The sequence below is a fragment of the Colobus angolensis genome, unplaced genomic scaffold (genome assembly GCF_000951035.1).
Source record: "Colobus angolensis palliatus isolate OR3802 unplaced genomic scaffold, Cang.pa_1.0 Scaffold26, whole genome shotgun sequence".
NCBI lineage: Eukaryota > Metazoa > Chordata > Mammalia > Primates > Cercopithecidae > Colobus > Colobus angolensis.
In genome coordinates, this window is record NW_012115821.1 from 13,857,257 (window position 1) to 13,878,448 (window position 21,192).

At 44.7% G+C, this 21,192-nt stretch overlaps 1 protein-coding gene across 2 annotated transcripts in view; it reads right to left on the reverse strand.

Annotated features, from left to right (window-relative positions):
• Positions 1–341: 341 nt before the first annotated feature.
• Positions 342–21,192, reverse strand: part of PXK (PX domain containing serine/threonine kinase) — a 107,230-nt gene continuing 86,379 nt past the window's right edge. The window contains exons 14-19 of one of the 2 annotated variants that reach the window (XM_011947220.1): positions 18,054–18,131; positions 17,439–17,525; positions 16,889–16,958; positions 14,840–14,899; positions 3,609–3,642; positions 442–1,714 (exon numbers count right to left, since the gene is read on the reverse strand). In XM_011947220.1, the coding sequence (XP_011802610.1) occupies positions 1,531–1,714; positions 3,609–3,642; positions 14,840–14,899; positions 16,889–16,958; positions 17,439–17,525; positions 18,054–18,131 (513 nt within the window). In that variant the 3' untranslated portion in view covers positions 442–1,530. Of the gene's footprint in view, positions 1,715–3,608; positions 3,643–14,839; positions 14,903–16,888; positions 16,959–17,438; positions 17,526–18,053; positions 18,132–21,192 lie in introns of both variants that reach the window. The other variant, XM_011947221.1, reaches the window with a different exon arrangement.

Here is a 21,192-nt window from a genome sequence, read left to right on the forward strand (position 1 = left end):
CCAGGATGGTCTTGATCTCCTGACCTCGTGATCCACCCGCCTCGGCCTCCCAAAGTGCTGGGATTACAGGCTTGAGCCACTGCGCCCGGCCTCTCCACAGACTCTCTAAATGCCTAATTCTAATAGCATTCTTTTTAAAATTATGGCAAAGTTTATGTCAGGTGTTTTTCCCATTGCCAAAGATCAGATATTCTGTCAAATACTGCCCTCTTCAGAAGCTGAGATGGAAAAGATGGGTTTAAATTAGTTACAGAAGCATATAGGTGGTACCTAATTTAAGTAGCAAGACAGGATTTTTAGTTCTTAGAGGAAAAGTGAGACACAAAAGAATAGAGACAGGATAGGCAGGAAGGAAACCTCAGACTGTGTGAATCTATTCTTAACAACAGATGCTACAAAAAGTTATCATTGGAAATATCTCATCAAGCTACAGACAACATGTTTTCTTGACATGATTTTAATAAAAAATACGGCTGACATTTATCACAGATTACATGAAACTATACACAATGACATTCTCTCTGCATAGTAACCAACACTGATGTGTGTACTTGAATTTTTAAATGGATTATTTATAATCCTTTAAAGTGCAATTGAAAGGTTTAAGCAAATCAGGATAAAGGATCTAATAAATGAGTAACATTAAAAAGATGCTATATTGATATATTTAAATAAATCTTTCAAACATCTTAATTGATTTTTATAGATGCCAAATTTACTTCTGTTGTAACAATGACCTGCCCCCCTCAAACCCCAAATTTAATTGCTGAGGATTAAGAAGATCCTCTAATAGGCCATAGCTTTTTCTGATGTTAATATTTTTGTCTGTTTCAATACATTCTAACTAAAAAGAACTATGGGTCTAGAGTAGTTGCTTTAGCAGCCCTGAGTTCTATAACCACAATGGTATTCCTGTTGGAACTTAAGAGAATGTTGTGAATGTTCCCCATTCTATTTGAGGAGAAAACGAAGAACTCAGTTGCTTTCTGATTCAGCAAAGTAACTATGCTTTGGGCTATAGTGTTAATGTCTAAGATAAAAGTAGCAAAAGTTGGAGTTATCTAAGAATCAGAAAATGCTTTAGAAAAATGAACTATGAGAGGAATGTTTCTAGGAGCTGTCTGATGGGGTAGAAGGGCTTGCAACACAAAGGCCATTTACTGCTGTGATTGAATATTGTCATTGTTTTTCTGTCTATTTCCTTTAGTTGGTGAAAATATTTCAATATGCTGCTGCCCCTGAAGCATGCCCATTAGAGGATAAACAAGACTCCTTTACAGGGTTAATAAAGGAGCAAAATCTTAAGGGAGCAATGCCAGCCTAACTTTATTCTGCTTAAAGAATTATTTCCCTCTTGAAAAGCTTCTTACATGAGCATCTGCAAAACAGTACTGTTTGTGGCTGTACTGGCTCAGCAATTATTTTCCCAGGAAGAGGGTAGTTTGGGGGGTAGGGGTGAGTAGGAATAAAAAAGAACTTTTCCCTCCAAGTGTAAACAGGAAGCTTCAGCCGATCTTCAGAGCACTGTGATCACAGGTTTTGGCTTTCCTCAAAGTTCCTTTTTGGAAATTCTGGATAGAGGTGAGCAAGGCCCCTCGGCTCACGCCATTCACAGCCTGAGACGAGAGCTGGGCAGGTGCCTCGGTGCTCGCAGGAGGCAAGGGAGCTGCTGGTGGTGGTGGAGGTGGAGGAGGTGGAGGTAATGCAGATATCCCTGTGTAGGAAGAAGGGGCAATCAGTATTCACCTCCGCAGCTGCCCTGCACACATGCTACTGCTCAGTCCTGAGCACAACGGACTGGTGAGAGTCCACATGTTTTCCTCGTGGGACCAAGATACCTAATACTGTATGAGTTCTTAAAATACTAAACAAAGCTAGAAGCATCAAAGGGGAATTAAAAGTTGCCATTTTTTTCAAACAATAGTCATGTTAAAGGCTGTTGGAACAAATAATTACAGATTACATGAAACCATATATGGTGACATTCTCTGCACAGATGAGGCTCTGATCCCATTTGCAAATATTAGTAATAGTCCCCAAAGAAGAGTTCCATCTATCAGTTACTTTAGCCAGGTCCCAGGAAGCTCTGTCTGCTTCTGAGCTAGCAATTAAAGATAGACATCTGCATGATGGAGTTGGCCTTCCTGAATGTCAGTTACTCATAAGGGATGAACAGTGCTTTCGTTGCTCCAACACACTCAATATTTGAAGGATGTGATTTTATGTAAAATGACAAACCACTCAGCATTCTCAGCAAGGAATCAGTGCCTCCTGGGTTATTCATTTCCCAGAGGAGTCTGTCTCAAATAATAATTTCCTGATAGGTTGCATTAAATAAATATAAAATGCTAATAACTGTTAGCAATGCAAAGCGGGAGGCAGAGGGGTCTCTCTGCCATGGTATTTTTTTTTTTTTTTTTTTGAGACGGAGTCTCGCTATCACCCAGGCTGGAGTGCAGTGGCCGGATCTCAGCTCGCCGCAAGCTCCGCCTCCCAGGTTCACGCCATTCTCCTGCCTCAGCCTCCGGAGTAGCTGGGACTACAGGCGCCCGCCACGTCGCCTGGCTAGTTTTTTGTATTTTTTAGTAGAGACGGGGTTTCACTGTGTTAGCCAGGATGGTCTCGATCTCCTGACCTCGTGATCCACCTGTCTCGGCCTCCCAAAGTGCTGGGATTACAGGCTTGAGCCACCGCGCCCGGCCTCTAATGGGGCTTTCTTTTTTTTTTTTTTTTGAGACGGAGTCTGGCTCTGTCGCCCAGGCTGGGGTGCAATGGCCAGATCTCAGCTCACTGCAAGCTCCGCCTCCTGGGTTTACGCCATTCTCCTGCCTCAGCCTCCCGAGTAGCTGGAACTACAGGCGCCTGCCACCTCGCCCGGCTAGTTTTTTGTATTTTTTAGTAGAGACGGGGTTTCACCGTGTTAGCCAGGATGGTCACGATCTCCTGACCTCGTGATCCACCCGCCTCGGCCTCCCAAAGTGCTGGGATTACAGGCTTGAGCCACCGCGCCCGGCCTTTGCCATGGTATTCTTACAGAGAAATCTTTCTCAAGTACTGTTCTCTCCATTGTGGCCCAACCAAGGAACAGGACAGAACTGCACTAAATGTGTCTTTGACGAAGCATCGGGAGAAACTAGAATGTCGTGTTGTACCGCAGTGGGCAAGGAGAAGGAAACTGGGCAGGTGTCTAAAACTTCCTTCCCTCAGCTTCCAGGCACATGGACATTTGCAACTCGAATTTTATGTTTTGGAATCAATGAATGGTTCTCTCAGGACAGAATAAACAGGAAGTACAGAAAAAGCCTTGCCTTAAAGAATGTTCCTGTGTCACAGTTAGTTGCCTTGTCTCCTGTGACCTCGCAGCTCTGAGACTCTGCCTGTCAGATGTTGTCTCTGTCCCTCCCAGGGCTACCCCAGGGAGACATTCTGCCAGGTGGTTTCCCCTACATTGCTACTGAGTTGTGATAACAGGTAACAGGTAAAGCTACCCTACTTAAGTTTGTATGGATGACTGGCTCAGAATCACCAGTACAATACTCAAGTAAGTACATCCTTTTCACCAAGTGTAACAGGTATCGGTTAAAGTCTTACAATAGAAAATCACTTACCTTTCTTTACATCTTTTACTCAAACCTAAGGCAGCTGAAATTAAAGAATCACACAAACACACACGCTCATGCTCTGCAATCTTGGAAGGCTCAAATATAACAATACAAATAAAGATTAAATACATACAAATGACCAACATGTTCATTGGTTCTAAACAATAACAACTGATGAATGAAATTCTGTTATGTTTTATGCTAAGGTGGATTGTGGGAAAATGTTCCTGGCTTTATGTCAGAGGGTTACAGAGATAAAAAGCACTTTAAACCTGAAGTAACTGCTGAAGTGGGAAAGTGGAGAATAAGGTTGTGTGATAAGCATTCCTCTGAAGAGCTGACTTCTGGAGAGCAACCAGTGAAATACCAGGAGGAGGGGAGATCTCTGCTGAAGGTTTTTGGAACTTGAGTCTCTTGACTGCAACACCAAGTGGGCCCGAAGGAGTGAGCTCTGCCCACCTGGGGGTGAGTAGGTGCCAATGCCCTTCCCCAGCACCCTCCCACCCAATGGCCAGAAAAAGGCAGTGGAATCTGGACTTGATGATATTCAGGGCCACGTAGTGTACCAGAAGGAGCTCCACGGTTTCTGCCTCCCAGGTTTGTGCTTTGACTCCCTGCAGAAGAATCACTGTGCAGTTAAGGACGGGCTCTCGGCTGCGGCAGTACTTGGGAGTTCTACTAAAGGTCCAGCACTGGCCATCTAGAGACTGACTAGCCCTCCAGGCAAGGATTCTGGGAGGCTAGAGACGGGCATCAGGGCAGGGCTCAGGGGTAGGGGCTGCCATTTGGCACAGAACAAAACTGCTTGGCTTCACAGAGAACCAACCCTTGGTTTTTGCCTCATTACCAAGCCCTCAAAATTAGAAGTGCAAATGCACCACCACAGAGTTTGGGAGTTGGAGGTGGGGTTCAGTACAAGGATTTTCCACTGTCCAAGTGAAGGCTGAAACTGTTGTCACTTTAAATGAGTCTTTGAAAATGCAGGTGGTGTCAATAAATACACTGTCTTAAGGGCTCCAGGGTAACCTGTGCCTGTAAAGCAGATGGAATGAAAGGACAGGCAGCAGGATCTCCCTGATGTGGCCTCAGCAGGCCGGAGCAGTCCAGTGGGGCTTGATGTCCCAGCAGGTCTGCTTTTCCTCACTGGGCCTGCAACAACTATGGTGGCTCTTATGTACAACCAGGGTAAGGAAGGCCAGAACCCAGCTTGCCAGTTTGGAACACTGGAGGGGAGAAGAGGTCTAGGGGTCAGAAAGTGGAAACTGGAGGAGTCAGGAACATAGACCTGGGACTTGGTCTCACTCAGTCTCTGCCCCATTGATTGTTTTTGGCTTTTCCTTTTGGCCCTTTCCATGGTCCACAAGCTTCCTGAAAGGTCCACTGGGGCTTGAGTTACAACACATGGCTAACAATGGAGGGAAGAGGGGGCAGGGGCAACGAAGGCCAAATGAAAGTTGACCGTTTGGCCTGTGACAAACCTGGGAACAACTGCCTGCTGCCTGTGCTCTCTAAAATGTGAATAAGTCCCTCCTGCCAAGAGACCTCCAATACCCTTATCTCCAGGCCACATACAAGAGCAGACCGATTCCATGTTAGACTGATGATACCTGAATTCGCGCCCAGGATGGGGGATACTGCAAACGGCTTACCTTCAGTTATGACCAGGTCAGTCCCGATTTCTCCCATCTCACTTTCTCTTAGACAAAATCCCTGAGGGCCAACTGCTTACTCCACCCACCCCCAAATCCTCTCCACCAAACCACATGGGAACGTGGCAATCCAGCAGAGGGCAGAGAATGCTGCAGGGAGAGCGTAGGTCAGATCTAGGGAGGAATGCCAGGCCAGAAACACCCTCAACAGCCTTGGTGGACAGGATGTCTGAGGGTTCCCCCATTGACTCCTTTTCTTTTTTTTTGAGATGTAGTCTCACTCTGTCACCTAGGCTGGAGTGCAGTTGACACGATCTTGGCTCACTGCAAGCTCCACCTCCCAGGTTAAAGCGATTCTCTGCCTCAGCCTCCCGAGTAGCTGGGATTACAGGTGTGTGCCACCATGCCCAGCTAATTTTTATATTTTTAGTACAGACGGGGTTTCACCATGTTGGCCAGGCTGGTCTTGAACTCCTGACCTTGTGATCCACCCGCCTCAGCCTCCCAAAGTGCTGGGATTACAGGCGTGAGCCACTGCGCCCGGCTCCCCTCCCCACTGACTCTTAGGCCCATGTTAGCAGCCAGCAGTGGGTAATCTACAGGTCTCTCTAATTCCGAGCTCCTCTGTGGTCACATACAGGAGGGGAGGCCAAGTGGCCATGAGACCACACTAGGGTAACACCAGACTTACCAGCCACTCTCGGGAGAGAACCGAAGCAGGCAGCCCCCAGCTCTCAGGAGAACTACCTTCTCCTTTGGCCTCAGGCAGGTGAGGAGGCTGTACTCCTGTCACAGCTCGAGAATTATAAAGGATGCTTACAAAAGAACTGTTTTTCCCTACCTCATTTATAAAAGCCAGTAAGTTGTCTCCCTGTAACCAAGAAGTCAACTGCCTAACCCTCTTTCCTCTTCATCAGAGTAACTAGGGAACCAACATTTTTGCAGCAACAGGACTTTTGAGAGTTATGGTTTCCAAAATTAAAATATACCAAAATGCCATGCAGTTGATTTGCAGGTTTTAGAGCTGTATTTTAAAACTGAAATCAGAGTGAAAATGAAGATTTTGAAAGTCATGATGAAAATGAAATGAATATAGATGAAGTCACTGGGTGCTTTTTTAAAGATGCTGTATTTCATTTAAATATTCAGATAAGGAAATAGTCTCAAATCTGCTTTCCCACTTGTTAATCACTTCAAAAATCAAGACACTTTGGGTCCTATATCACACACAGAAACAGAGCATCTTTAAAGTTAGAGAAATCAGCATAGTTTACTTTACCGAAAATTCACGTTCAAAATGGTGCATGCTCTACTGAAAACAGCAAAGAGAGAAAGAGAAAGAGGGGACACAAGTCATTATTCAGATTTTAGTGTCATTTAATCAAATAGTAACAGACAGTAAAATATTAGTCTGAGTCACAAGCTGATTATTCTCACTGTGAAACTAGGATATACTCAAATTAACCACAAAAGGCACTGGTTTGTAAACACAATTGTGAGCGTTTTAAAACATGGCAAACGTATTTATAGAATAACCAATGAGTCGCTTTTTGAGCCACCTAATGAGTTGCTTTCTTCTTCACGTTCTTTGTCCTCTGAGCCAGTTAGATACTATTTTTATTTATTTACAAGCACGATGCTCACTTCAGAAGAGCCATGAAGGTTTTACCTCTGAAGAGCAAAATGGATATGAGGAATGTACTTAGTTCTATTATTAAACAAGGACGGTTGATCAAGGGGGGAAAAATGAAAACCCACCACTTTTTTCCAAGCAAGTCTTCTAGAGTCTACAATAGATTTGTCTCTTTAAAGTTGGGATGAGTGTGAGCAGACCTAAGGCCAGAGATCCTGGGCAGGCATCGTCAAGGCGGGAGCACTGGGCCCCTCCCTGAGGCCCTGTGAGCCCCTCCCTAGAGGCTGAATTGGGCAGTGAAACTTACTTAAGGCTATAAAGAAAGCCATTTTAAAAAGGAAAGCAAGGCAAATGTTTTTCTTGTCTTCTTTTAAACTGACTAGATCCCCAGCTAAATGTGAAGGATCATGCTTTGGTAAATCTCAGAGTTCCTAATGAACCAACTCTGCCCCACAGCCGTCTCCTGGAAAGGGGCTGGGAAACTGGAAAAGAGGCCCTCCAGCCTTCTCAGTCCCATTGTCCCCCAAGGCTAGCCAGAGAAACTAGAATCCCTCTTTCTCCAAGGTGGGTCGTAGAAACAGAAACCCTTTTCCCCAAAGCCCACTATCATACCTAAAAATATTACTCTCCCTCCACCTTTCTGTGTAAAAACTGTCCATAAAGAAATCACTTGGCTGGGCATGGTGGCTCACGCTGGTAATCCCAGCACTTTGGGAGGCCAAGGTGGGCGGATCACCTGAAGCCAGAAGTTCGAGACCAGCCTGGCCAACGTGGCGAAACCCTGTGTCTACTAAAAATACAAAAAAGTAGGCGGGCGTGGTGGTGGATGCCTGTAATCCCAGCTACCTGGGAGGCTGAGGCAGGAGAATTACTTGAACCCGGGAGGTACAGGCTGCAGTGAGCCGAGATCGCGCCATTGCACTCCAGCCTGGGCAACAAGAGCGAAACTCCATATCAAAAAAGAAAAGAAATTGCCTGACCTACCTTGTCTGACTATGGGTCGTAAGACCCCCATTCCAGAGAGGGTCCTGCCCACCCCCAGAAGGAAGGAATGCTGCTCAGACAGGCTGAGAACAATCTAGACAGACAGCCTTGCTGGGTTTCCCCACTCAGCCTATTAGCATTAGATCATAGCCTTTTCCTCCAATCATATTTCCACACAGCTGTCCATACTTTGTTGAACCTAAGCATAAAAATGGACAATTTTCCCTGTACCTTTGGGTCTTCATTCTGAAGGCTCCTGTGTATACACATTAAATAATAAACTCGTATGCCTTTTCTCTTATTAAATCTGTTTTGCGAGTTGAATTTTAAGCAAACCTTCGGAGGGCTCCCACACCTCTTTCTCTGCAGATTTGAAACTTCCCTTTCTCTCCACTCATTCTTGCAGACTGGGTTTTCTACAAACTGCCAGCTCTCTCACCTCAAAATTATTGCTTAAAATATAAACTACAAGTAAGAACAGCTAGAATTATCCGATTACAGGATATTCTTTTTTTTAAAAAAAAAAAAAAAAAAAGGCACACAATTGCTGGAAAGGGCTCATAAGGGTAAGACCCCTTCACTTAGAAACAGAGATTAAGACCACCTTTAGCTGCCAGTTTATACCTGATAGTGCTTTACTGCTTATAAAGCCTCGCCATGTATGCCACCTATCTAATAAAGAGCGAGACTTCTTTTAAAAGACAGCCTCAAAGAACAGAAATTATTTGTCCAAGGTCATAGTGGGAATGTGGCAGAGCTAAGTAGGACTCAAGCTCTGGTTTACTGACTCAACATTCAGGGTTCTTTTCACACCAGCCGAACACAGTATTTAAGAGTACAGGCCCTGCAGTGCACCCTCAGAAAGCAGGCACTCAGTATATCAATGGGGTAAATGAACAATGACAGAACAAGTTACACTCCTGGCTCTAGCACCCCCCCTAACTTGTGTGACCTTGGTCAAAGTCTCTTAACCCTACTAGAGCATCAGTTTCTTCAACTCTAAAATGGAGCTAAGCAGGAGTCCACTCACACTGGAAAAGAAGGTATTCACGATGATTAACTGAAACAAATGACTATAAAGCAACAGTGCCTGGCACAAAATAAGTGTTCCAAATATATTACATATAATTATTTTAAATAACAATGTAGGGTCCTCTGCTTACTTAGCTTTCCCAAAATACTCTTTTACAAACCCATTTTTCTAGAAAAAGGGCCGTGATCCCACCATTATGGGAGGCCAAGGCGGGCAGATCACTTGAGCCCCAAAGCTCAAGACCAGCCTGGGCAACATGGCAAAACCCGTCTCTACAAAAAAGACAGAAATCAGCCAAGGGTGGTGGCGCATGCCTGTAGTCCCACTCGGGAGGCTGAGGTGGGAGGTTAAGGCTACAGTGAGCCGTGACTGCACCACTGCACTCCAGCCAAGGTGACAGAGACCTTGTCTCAAAAAAACAGATAGCAAGGCAACAGGCCTGTCTGCTCCCAAAGGAGGGTGGGAGGGAATCTTTGCGTGTGTGTAAATTGGGTCCTTTACAACCTATCAGTTCTCTGAATAGAGGATAAACACTAGTTGGTGATATTACCATGAAATAAACCAGGATAAAGAATTGTAAAGTCCTGGAAAGAGGGACCTTCCTGAGGCAGAAAACAACTTTTTGCAGAAAAGACAGTACTAGGAATGTTTTTACTGAAAAAACAGGGGTCTCAGCAAAAGAGTCTTAGAGAATCCCACCCCACCCAATGCAACTGCCAGCAGACTTAGAGAAAGGATATTTCTCCTATCAACTTGGTAATGACCTCAAGAAGGAGCCCCCAGAGAAGAAGCCGCAGTAAGAAAAGGGAGGGGCCCCAGCCCTTACACAATTGCTGGAAAGGGCTCATAAGAGTAAGACTCCTAGGCCGGGTGGCTCAAGCCTGTAATCCCAGCACTTTGGGAGGCCGGGACGGGTGGATCACTAGGTCAGGAGATCGAGACTCTCCTGGCTAATCCGGTGAAACCCCGTCTCTACTAAAAAATACAAAAAACTAGCCGGGCGAGGTGGCGGGCGCCTGTAGTCCCAGCTACTCGGGAGGCTGAGGCAGGAGAATGGCGTGAACCCGAAAGGTGGAGCTTGCAGTGAGCTGAGATCTGGCCACTGCACTCCAGTTTGGGCGACAGAGCGAGACTCCGTCTCAAAAAAAAAAAAAAAAAGAGTAAGACTCCTTCACTTAGAAACTGAGATTAAGACCACCTTTAGCTGCCATAAATGTGCTTACAACTGATGCTTTAGGGAAGAAAGGCACTGCTGCTGAATTCAACTTACCTAAGCTGATCTATTGCTGAGCAAACTGCCAAAGGCCAGAGTGCACAGTGGATTTAGGATTTAGAGTGTGCTTGATTAGAAAGAACTGTGAGGCCAGGTGCTGTGGCTCACAGCTATAATCCCAGCAATTTGGGAGGCTGAGGTGAGAGAAGCACTTGTGCCTAGGAGTTTGAGACCAGCCTGGGCAACAAGGTGAGACCCCTGTCTCTACAAAAAATTTAAAAATTAGCTTGATGTGGTGGTGCACGCCTATAGTCCCAGTCTCTCAGGAGGCTGAGGCAGGAGGATCACTTGAGCCCAGAAGAAGGCCGACCTCCAGTTCTGCAAGGAAGAACAGCCTAAACAGGGGCTGGCCAGCCAAAAGTTGCAATCCTGGCTGGGCACAATGGCTCAAGCCTGTAATTGCAGCACTCTGGAAGCCGAGGCAGGTGGATCACTTTGAGGTCAGGAGTTCAAGACCAGCTGGGCCAACATAGTGAAACCCCATCTCTATCAAAAATACAAAAAAATTTGCCAGACGTGGTGGTGAGTGCCTATAATCCCAGCTACTCGGGAGGCTGAGACATAAAAATCGCTTGAACCCAGGAGGTGGAAGTTGCAGTGAGCCAAGATCGCACGACTGCATTCCAGCCTGGACACCAGACCGAGACTCTGTCTCAAAAACAAAAATGGTGTAATACCTAGGCGCAGAGTCCTGCTGTCACTCCGCAGAGGCCTTGAAGGCAGAGCAAGCCTATGTAAATCAAAGATTTGCTAAGCATCTCCTACACATGCCCCATACCCTAGAAGAAGGAAAGTTGTACAGAGAGGCCAAGCAGAATCTGAACAAACAGGCCTTGCTGGGGTCATATCATACCCTTTTTGTCCAATCACACTGAGATGGAACTGGGACCACCCCCAACTTTTAGGGACCTGTAAACCTCAAGGCATGGAAATAAGGAAAAATCCAAATGTTCCTTTAAGAAAAATTTCAGGCATCCAGCTAGCCCTAGAGGTAATTAAGTAACTTGGTAAACAAGAAGTTAATAAGTGGCTTAAGAACAATAGCCAAGGAAGTTAAAGCTCCAGAGAAGTTCCCTTGCCCTATACAAACTAAAGATAAGATCTTAACGTATGTCCCTGAGTTGTCTTTCAAAGGCTCAGGCCCCCACTGAAGACCCTCACCACAAAGATCCCAGATTAGGAGGAAAAGAAGACTAAACTGTACCTATTACGGATCCCACTGTCCTTTGTTCTAAGTTTCTTCCTGAGAGGCTTGGAGAAAGTCACCCCCCTAGCAAGTTAGCATTTTTCTACTGACCCCAAAATTCTTAGAGCTTCTGCAACTAAGATCAACTGCAAGTTAGATCTCTGAATCTACCTGTGAGCACCCCCTACCCCCAAGATGTCCTGCCCTTTTAAACTTAAACCAATGTGCAACCTCGGTGTACTGATTTGTAATTTTGCCTGTAGCTTCTGTTTTCCTGAAATTTACCCCACTGTTAAAAATCCTTGCCTGTAAGCCACCTGGAAGGTCAGAAGCTGATTTTTGAGCATTTCACTGCCAGGTCCTCCTTGCACAGCACTTTGCAATAAATGCTTTCCTTTCTATCACTGAAACAGCCTTGGTGTGGGGATCTGGTTTTATTGCACTGGGTGAACGGACCCAAATTGGGTTCTATAACAACATTTCTATATGGTTGTCAATCATGCCTATCTGATGACATCTCCATAAAAGGCCCAAGAGGGCAGGGTTTGGAGAGCTTCCTGATAGCTAAACATGCGGAGGTTCCTGAAGGGTGATGTGCCCAGGGAAGGCATGGAAGCTCCTTCCCCCACACCTTGCCCTATGCATCTTTTCATCTGTATCCTTTGTAACATCCTTTATAATAAACCAGTAAACATGCTTCCCTGCATTCTGTGAGCTGCTCCAGCAAAGTAACAGAAACTAAAGAGGGAGCTGTGGGAACTCCTACTTGAAGCTGGTTGGTCAAAAGTTCTGGAGTCCTATCCTTGCAAATGGTGTCAGAAAGAGTAAGTCGTTTTGGGGACTGAGCCTCAACCTGTGGAGTCTGATGCTATCTCCAGGTAGATAGTGTCAGAATTGCATGAGAGGATACCCAGCTAGTATCCACAACAAAACTGATTGCTTACCTGGTGGTGGACAGAACCACTCCCCCATGCCCTGACATTTGGTCACAGAAGTCTGTCTGTGTTGATTATTATAGTGTTGAGTGATAGAATAAGAAAAAACACTTTGAGTGTGAGTTTTTTCCTAAACAGTGTCTATTGTTTTGAAGCTTCTGAGAGGCACTGGAAATGTGACTCCACAAGAGCTAGGGCCTTGTCTAGCCATTTCTGTAACCCAGGGCCAAGCACAGTCCTTAGCAAACCAGTAGGTTCTCAGTAAATGCACCTTGACTACATCTTGAATGAATAAACTCCCTTGGGTTGAAATGCTTAGGGCCTGAAATGCTAGGTTGCCAGGCAAATGCTAAATATTAGTTACCATTTTCATGAGATGCATTACAGGAAATGCCCAGCAGAGGTCAGATTGCAGGCTGAGTCAATTTCATCAACAAAACATTAAGGAGATAAAAGAAAGGAGGAGCCAATATTTGCTGGGAACCTCTCATCTCTGCCAGGCACTCTCACTCTGCCAGGCATTGTGCTGGGGCCTCACATGTTTTCCTTCTAAATCCTCAAGACTCCCCTTCAGGCTGGGTGCTATCAAATTCACAGGAATGCCCCCCCACTCACCTCCAAGTTTTCCCAATATTGACTCTAATTACACAAGATTCCTCTTTTTTCTCTCATTCTAAAAGTTACCTTATCTCATGCAGACTTGCTACTGTATGAGACAGCACCCATTTAAACACAGATAAATTAGAGAATTCCCCCCAAAAGTCCAAATAGATTGTAAATTCCCAAAGGCATTTAGAGATAAGAACCAACTGTCAACTGAGCAGGGGCAGATCTAACCACACAGAGAAGGGCTGTGAACCCTGAAACAGGTGCCTCAAGCGCCTTGCTTGTTAAAGGAGGACTTATGGATTCTCATTATTAATTTTCTCCAATTTTCTTTTTTTTTTTTTTTTTTTTGAGACAGAATCTCGCTCTGTCGCCCAGGCTGGAGTGCAGTGGCCGGATCTCAGCTCACTGCAAGCTCCACCTCCCGCGTTTACGCCATTCTCCTGCCTCAGCCTCCCGAGCAGCTGGGACCACAGGCGCCCGCCACCTCGCCCAGCTAGTTTTTTTGTATTTTTTTAGTAGAGACGGGGTTTCACCGTGTTAGCCAGGGTGGTCTCGATCTCCTGACCTCGTGATCCGCCCGTCTCGGCCTCCCAGAGTGCTGGGATTACAGGCTTGAGCCACTGTGCCCGGCCCCAATTTTCTTAATATGCCCAAGTGGTGTTAAATTAACATCCTATCTTCTAGGAAATGGCTCAATATAGTCTGGGCAGTAGATCACCACACATTTCTGATCGGACTAAACAGTTTATCTCCACAAAAGACAAAAAAGGCCTATTTTCTGTCTTGATCAACATTTGGGGGCTTTCTTGGGAAATCTGACAAAGTAAGATAAGGACAAGAATATCCTCCCATGGACCAGGAACTCTGCTACCCAAAACAGGCCCTGGCCCTAGAACATTCAGTAGTAAGGCACCAGTAACCACCCTCAGCCAGAAGTAAGTCATTCACACTAGTCCCCTTGTGTTTGCTTGCTTTCGTTTTCTTAGCAGGGTCAGTTAGAAGCATTTGAGTGGAGTTGAGGAATGCTCTTGGCAGCTCCTGGGTGCTGTGTTAGGTATTAACAATAAATATGGGATCAACTCATATACCAACCCCCTGCCAGTGACTCTCCCTTCACACAGCTGTAGGAACCCTTCCAAGCACGGCCAGCAAGCTCTGAGTGGCAGAAGCAGCTCCTCGCACATCTAAAACAACTGGTTCATTTAAGAAGCAAAAGGAGATACTGGCGTCCCAACTGTTTTTACTGGGCTTGCAAAAGACTTTAGGAGAGACATCTTGGCTCAAAAATAAAAGAAAGATATCATGGGGCTACTCCACAAAATCAGAGATTATTTTTATAAGCAATCTCCAAGATAAATTCTTTTTACATTTTTCAATCAAAACTTGTATCTAATTTACAAAGGAGAAACAAAGGCTAATAACAGAAAAATATTCAGATAATTAAATACATTACAGAGCAAAACAGAGTCAAATCGTTGCCAGAAAATCAGAAACACAGTGACTCTTTCACTCCTCCACCTAGACCAGTTGTGCTCTGTGACAAAACTGACCCTATGGACGGGCTCCCTGAGGAGACAGGCCAGCAGCACGGGACCCCTGGGCCACAGTGTGTTTGTGTTGTTCAGCTGAGCACGTACCAAGACAGGCTCCAATCTGAGGAGCTCTGCATGAAACTTTTCAGCAAAGACAGCAAGCTGGAGCCAGGGGGTGGCTAGTGGCCCTGAAACTGGTCCATTCCCTGTGAAAACTGAGCTTGGAAATCTAGCCCCTCAGCTCTCCCAAATGACACTGCTTATTTGCACTCCCACTGATCTCTATTGAGAAAGCTACTGCTATCTAACCCCTGAAATTGTTGGGCCAAGGCAGGAAGAGGCAAAGCCTGCTCCTCCTGTTGGCAGACAGGAAGGTGGCATGTCACTTTACTCCATCACTAACCTGATGTAGAGGGTGGAGTTGGCGATGACGGGGACGTGAGAGGTGAGCTGGCCCCAGATCCTGCTAAGATAAAACACAGAGAAACCCTCATGGGGACCAACGAAAGACATTTGGAATTTGGCCCAGGCTGGGACCCACTGCTGTCTGAGAATCTATACTTGGCTTAGTGTGTGAGCCTTGTGAAACAAGATGATGAGGGACAAAAAACTCAGAGACTGGACCCAATGACAGGCTTTTACTCTGGTGCAAGGTCCACCTCCTTCCCAAGCTACTAAAAGCTCCTTGCCTCCCACTGCTCCCCAAAGCCTGCCTGGTTTGAAACTTTGCACAATCAACAGCTTATGCAATTGGCTGCAGTATCTTTTCCTGACCCAACCTCCACTCCTGGGTAATGACAAAATAACAGAGGCCACAAGTGGTACAGGGGACAGAGAGGGGCAGAGCAGCCTGCTGGGGGCTTCCAAAGGAAGGGAGAGCTCCCTACAGCATCTACCCGGTAACACATTCTGCAGAAGTTCCATTTTATCAGCAAGAAGAGTCAACTAGATAGGGTCTACTCAGTTCATGGATTTCACAGGCCTTTTCTTATCTAGAATCAGTAAATACCCTTATTCACATTAAAACAATGTGCAAAATCCCACCTGTTGCATGCTTTTTCTGGATCTAGTAACCTTATTATATTGCAAATATTCCCACGTTCTCAGTATCTCCCCATTACTTGGTGATCCCTAGAAAATATCTTCCTGAGCTGACATGAAATGGCCCAATTAGCAGAGGTTCCTACATAAGCCTTTCCGTGGACACAGAAAGCCTCCTCCCACACATAGAGATCCTATGGAGAGGTTAACCAAATCTCCCTAGTCAGGTGCTTTCTGATGTGCTGATAGGCACACACACCCAAAGGGAGGGCTGTCATCACATGCCTGAGAAGCAACCAGAGCTTGGTGTGGTTAAGGCCCCAGCCATCACTTCACTCACTACCCACAGGTCATGTTGGTGCCTCATGGACACTGGCCATCATGAGAAATGTCCTGATCAAACCACACCTCCCTCCAGCTTAATACTATTCTACTTGCAATATTCCCTCAGTTCCCTATAAAATATGAGGGTGTTTCACTGAAAAAGGGGGTAAAACTCAATGCATGCTGTCTTTATACTGTTTGTAGTGCTAATTAACTTTAATGGGGAGAAGCTTGACTGCCTGATTCCAGTAGGGTTTGGGAATTATCTGTATATATCCATTAACTGCTACTTCATTTTCCTAAACTCCTGAGGGCACTGGGGTATCCTGAAGTCCTTGAGTCCCACCTGGCTGCACGTGACACAGCTTTGCAGGCAGGCAGGGTCTTAGAAGGTAGAGAGCACACTGTCAGGCTTTCTCTGCTCTATAAAAAATTAGCCACTGGACAGAATGACTGCTGTTTGGAGTCACGAGTCTCAGCATAGTAATGACCATGACTGGTCCATGACCCTCCCATCAACCATGGAGAAAATAGGCTTCCAATTCTGAAATTACCCGCCAGCCACAACAGCATTCACCCCCGAGGAGCCTGCACTGGTCCTCTTTGGGACCTCCCCTCCTTCCTCTCCTTTGCAGCTCTCCCTGAGCCCTTCTCCAGTCTGGACTCTGCAGTGGTGTCAATGTGACTCACTCTCCTTCTGGAGTCTATGGACTTTCTCTATTCACGGCTTCCAATCTCCAGCTCTGGCCATGCCACTTGCATTCTCCAGCTGTGGCTCATCCACAGGCTGGATGAGCCATTCTCCAGCTGTGGCTCATCCAGCCTGTGTCTTTAGTTGATCAAGTTCTGCCATCAGTGAAGAAGGTGAGCTACCCCATTACCTCAGAAGTCCCTTCTAGCATTTGAGTGCTGTAAGCCTATGAATGCTGTTGCAATCCTTCATTAGAGACAAAGTTACTTTGTTCTCTGTAGTCATTACTACATTGCCCAGTTTCTGGCCAGCAGAACTCAAGACCTCTTGACCAACTAGAGACTCCTGACCCTGACCTCTGGGTCCTGGGTCCCATTATCATCTATAGCCAGTTACCTGAATTATTGGAGTTGTTGTACTTCGCTGAATGCTCCTCACTATTTTCAAGAGCAGATCGTTTTGACTTCTTTAAGAATAAAATAAAAGGGGGAGAGGGGAGAGGAAAGCAAAGAATGAACACAGTGAAGCTGGAAGTCAGAATAAAAATATTTTCCAGGCATACCATTAAACTAGCTACAGACAAGGTCATACTCAGCCCCATAACTTAATACAGTGAAGAAGTCCCAGCCAAAACTAAAGGGGGAAATAAAACAACAAATGCTGACTTTACTTGCTCAGGCCAATTGTGTCCTCCAATTACATACATTATGCCATGATCTGCCCAGCAAGCTAGGAAACTACATGGGCCATTTCTCTGCTGATTATCATATGGCTCTTTTTTTTTTTTTTTCCCAAAAAAGCTGCACCCCAGTCATATGGAAATAGTCTTAGCTTTCAAGGAGATATAGCACAGCCATCTGTCATTAAATGGGCACCATTAACCTAGAGCTTTCTTCACATGTACTCATGAACTCATGGAGGGAATGCAGAGAGACACCAGACTTACCTTTCGAGCTAAAATCTTTCTTTTCTTTCTTTCCTCCTCAGATCCATGGTGTGACTGAGCTCTTGTCAGTCTTCGATGCTGGTGAATCTTTAAGAGACCATAAGATATAAGCATATCCCACAGAAGGCAGCTTCCTAATGAAAATCTTCTCCAACATGTTTTGGCAAACCACATTTTATTTGGATAAAAAAAACTTTCCTTGCTCAGGCTGTCTACTTCCTGGCTCGGGTCTGGATGCCAGGTAGAGGAGTATGCCAGAGGAAGAGGTCCTTTCTCATGCCCCTAATGCCTTCCTGCCTTCCCCTCTTTTACAGAAGAAGAATGTGGTGAGATAGCATGGACCATGCATGCCCCCAACTACCACCAGCCAGCATGCCCTGATCAGAAACCCAGACTGCCCTTCCTGGACATGTTTGTTTCCCACATAGACTAAGCAGGACTAAGGGCAGGACTGTCAAGTATTCAGCTCTGCGGGGCAGCATTCAGCCTAAAGGCTGGCTGAAAGTAAATATGCTTAAAATATTTGTGGAGTGAACAGTCAAATGTCAATCACTATAAAAACCACGGCAGAAGATGGGGACACTAAAAGGTAAAGAGGAACTGTTATCAATTTACCTGTTTCTGTTCTTCAATGAGTCTCTTCTCTATACATTCTTTGGCAATTCTCAATGCCTCTTTTAACTTTGTAGGGATCTGAAAGGAGATAAAAGTACATCATCCATTGAAACAGGTAGCTGGAGATACTCCCAAGTCCTGGAGTAAATGAAGGAGCAGGTGGTTATCAAGAGCCATTTGGAATAAAATCAGTTAAAGCTGTCCATTCAAATCCTACCCCAGCCACTTCTGGTATCCCTAACACACTCACTTCTCTAGCATTTTTTAGCAATGAACACATAAACTAAAACATAAATAAACATGATATGTTTCAAGTAATTCAAGTGATTCTCAAGGGCTGTAAATTGCCAAAACAATCTGAAAAAGAAAAACAAAGTTGAAGGCCTCACGTTTCCTGATTTTGTAACCTATTACATAGCTACAATAATTAAAACAGTGTGGTACTGACATGCAGGCAGATACACAGACTAGTGGAAAAGAAGAGAGAGTCCAGAAATAAACCCTTGTGGATATGGTCAAATAATCTTTGACAAGGCTTCCAAGAACATACAATGGGGGAAAGGACAGTATATTCAATAGTGGTGCAGGGAAAATTGGATATCCACATACAAAAGAATGAAGCTGGACCCTTACCTTACACCATAAACAATAATTAACTCAAAATGGATTCAAAACCTAAATGGAAGACCTAAAGCTATAAAACTCCTAAAAGAAAAGACACAGGGGAAAAGCTTCATGACACTGGATTTGGCAGTGATTTCTTGGATATGACACCAAAAGCACAGGCAATAAAAGACAAAATAATTAAACTTCATCAATTTAAAACTCTGGTGCAGCTGGGCACGGTGGCTCACGCCTGTAATCCCAACACTTTGAGAGCATGAGGTAGGTGGATCACTTGAGGTCAGAAGTTCGAGACCAGTCTGGCCAACATGGCAAAACCCCATCTCTACTAAAGATACAAAAATTAGCCAGGTGTGGTGGTGCATGCCTGTAATCTACTTGGGAGGCTGAGGCAGGAAAATCGCTTGAACCTGGGAGGGTGGAGGTTGCAGTGAGCTGAGATTGTGCTGCTGCACTCCAGCCTAAGCAACAGAGCAAGACCCTATCTCCAAAAGAAAAAAAAGAAAAATAAATAAAACATTGGTACAACAAAGAACTACGGAGTAAAAAGACAACTCAAGGAATGGGACATAGTATTTGCAAATCATAGGTCTGATAAGGGGTTAATATCCAGACTACATAAAGGAACTCCAACAACTCAACAACAAAATTTAAGTAACCCAATTAAAAAGAGGCAAAAGACATAGACATTTCTCTGAAGAAAATATACAAATGGCCAACAAACATATGAAAAGACACTCAATGTCTTTAGTCATTAGAGAAATGTAAATCAAAACCACAATGAGACATCACCTTACACTCATTAGGATAGCCACTATTAAAATAATAAGATAAGTATTGGTGAGAATGTGGAGAAACTGAAATCCTTGTACGCTGCTGGTAGAAATGTAGAGGAGTAGAGCTGCTATGGAAAACATTATGGACGTGCCTCAAAAAACTACAAAATGGAACTACCACATGAGGAATTCCACTTCTGGGTATATATCCAAAAGAATCAAAAGCAGGATCTCAAAAAGATATTTGCACACTCATGTGAACTGTAGCATTATTCATGATAGACAAGAGGTAAAAGCAGCCTAAATGTTCATCACAGATGAATGGATAAACAAAGTGTGGCATATACATACAATGGAATATTATTCAGCCTTAAAAAAAAGGAAATACTGTCACATGCTACAATATAGATGACCATTGAGGACATTATGCTAAGTGAAATAAATGATTCACAAAAGGATAAATACTTATATAAGGTTTCTAGAGGAGTCAAGATCATAGAAACAAAGTACAATAGTGATTGCCAGGAGCTGTGGGGAGGGAGAAATGGGGAGTTATTATTCTACAGGTATAGAGTTTCAGGTTGCAAGCTCTAGAGATCTGTTATACAACAATGTGAAGATAGTTAACACCACTAAACTGTACACTTAAAAATGGTTCAGAGAGTAAATTTTATATTGTATTTTTTATAAAAATTAAAAATTTTTAAATTAGGTCAGGCACAGTGGCTCGCACCTGTAATCCCAGCACTTTGGGAGGCCACTTGGGGCCAAGAGTTCAAGACTAGCCTGGGCAACATAGTGAGACCCTGTCTCTACAAAAAATTAAAAAATGAGCAGGGTGTGGTGGCATATGCCTGTTGTCCCAGCTACTCAACAGGCTGAGGCAGGAGGATCACCTGAGCCCAGGAGATTGAGGCTGCACTGAGCCCTGTCATTGTACCACTGCACTCCAGCCTGGCAACAAACAATTGCCTACCTCAAAAAAAAAAAAAAATTAACATTAAAATTAAAAATTAAAAAAATTGGCTGGGTACAGTGGCTCATGCCTGTAATCCCAGCACTTTGGGAGGCCAAGGTGGTTGGATCACCTGAGGTCAGGAGTTCAAGACCAGCCTGACTAACATGATGAAACCCCGTCTCTACTAAAAATACAAAAATTAGCCAGGCGTGGTGGCACATGCTTGTAATCCCAGCTGCTCGGGAGGCTGAAACAGAAGAATTGCTTGAACCCGGGAGGTGGAGGTTGAAGTGAGGCGAGATCACACCATTGTACTCCAGCCTGGGCAACAAGAGTGAGACTCTGTCTCTAAAGAAAAAAAAATTTTTTTTAATTATATAAAGCTTATTGGAACATACACAAATTCAACCAGTTATTATTTTATAACTTCATAGATATTTTCTTTGTGAGAGATTTATGTTCTGAATTTTACAAGATTAAACTTTCCAGCCTTCCCTGTTGAGAGACATTCCTAACAACAGCCCAGTTTGTTTCTGAGCCTATCATTTCTTTCTTGTTTTTTTTGAGACAGAGTCTCACTCTGTTCCCCAGGCTGGAGTGCACTGGCATGATCTCAGCTCACTGCAACCTCTGCCTCCATCATTTCTTTTTTTTTGAGACAGAGTCTCACTTTGTCACCCAGGCTGGAGTGCAGTAGTGTGATCTCAGTTCACTGCAACCTCTGCCTCCCGGGTCCAAGCAATTCTCCTGCTTTAGCCTCCTGAGTAGCTGGGATTACAGG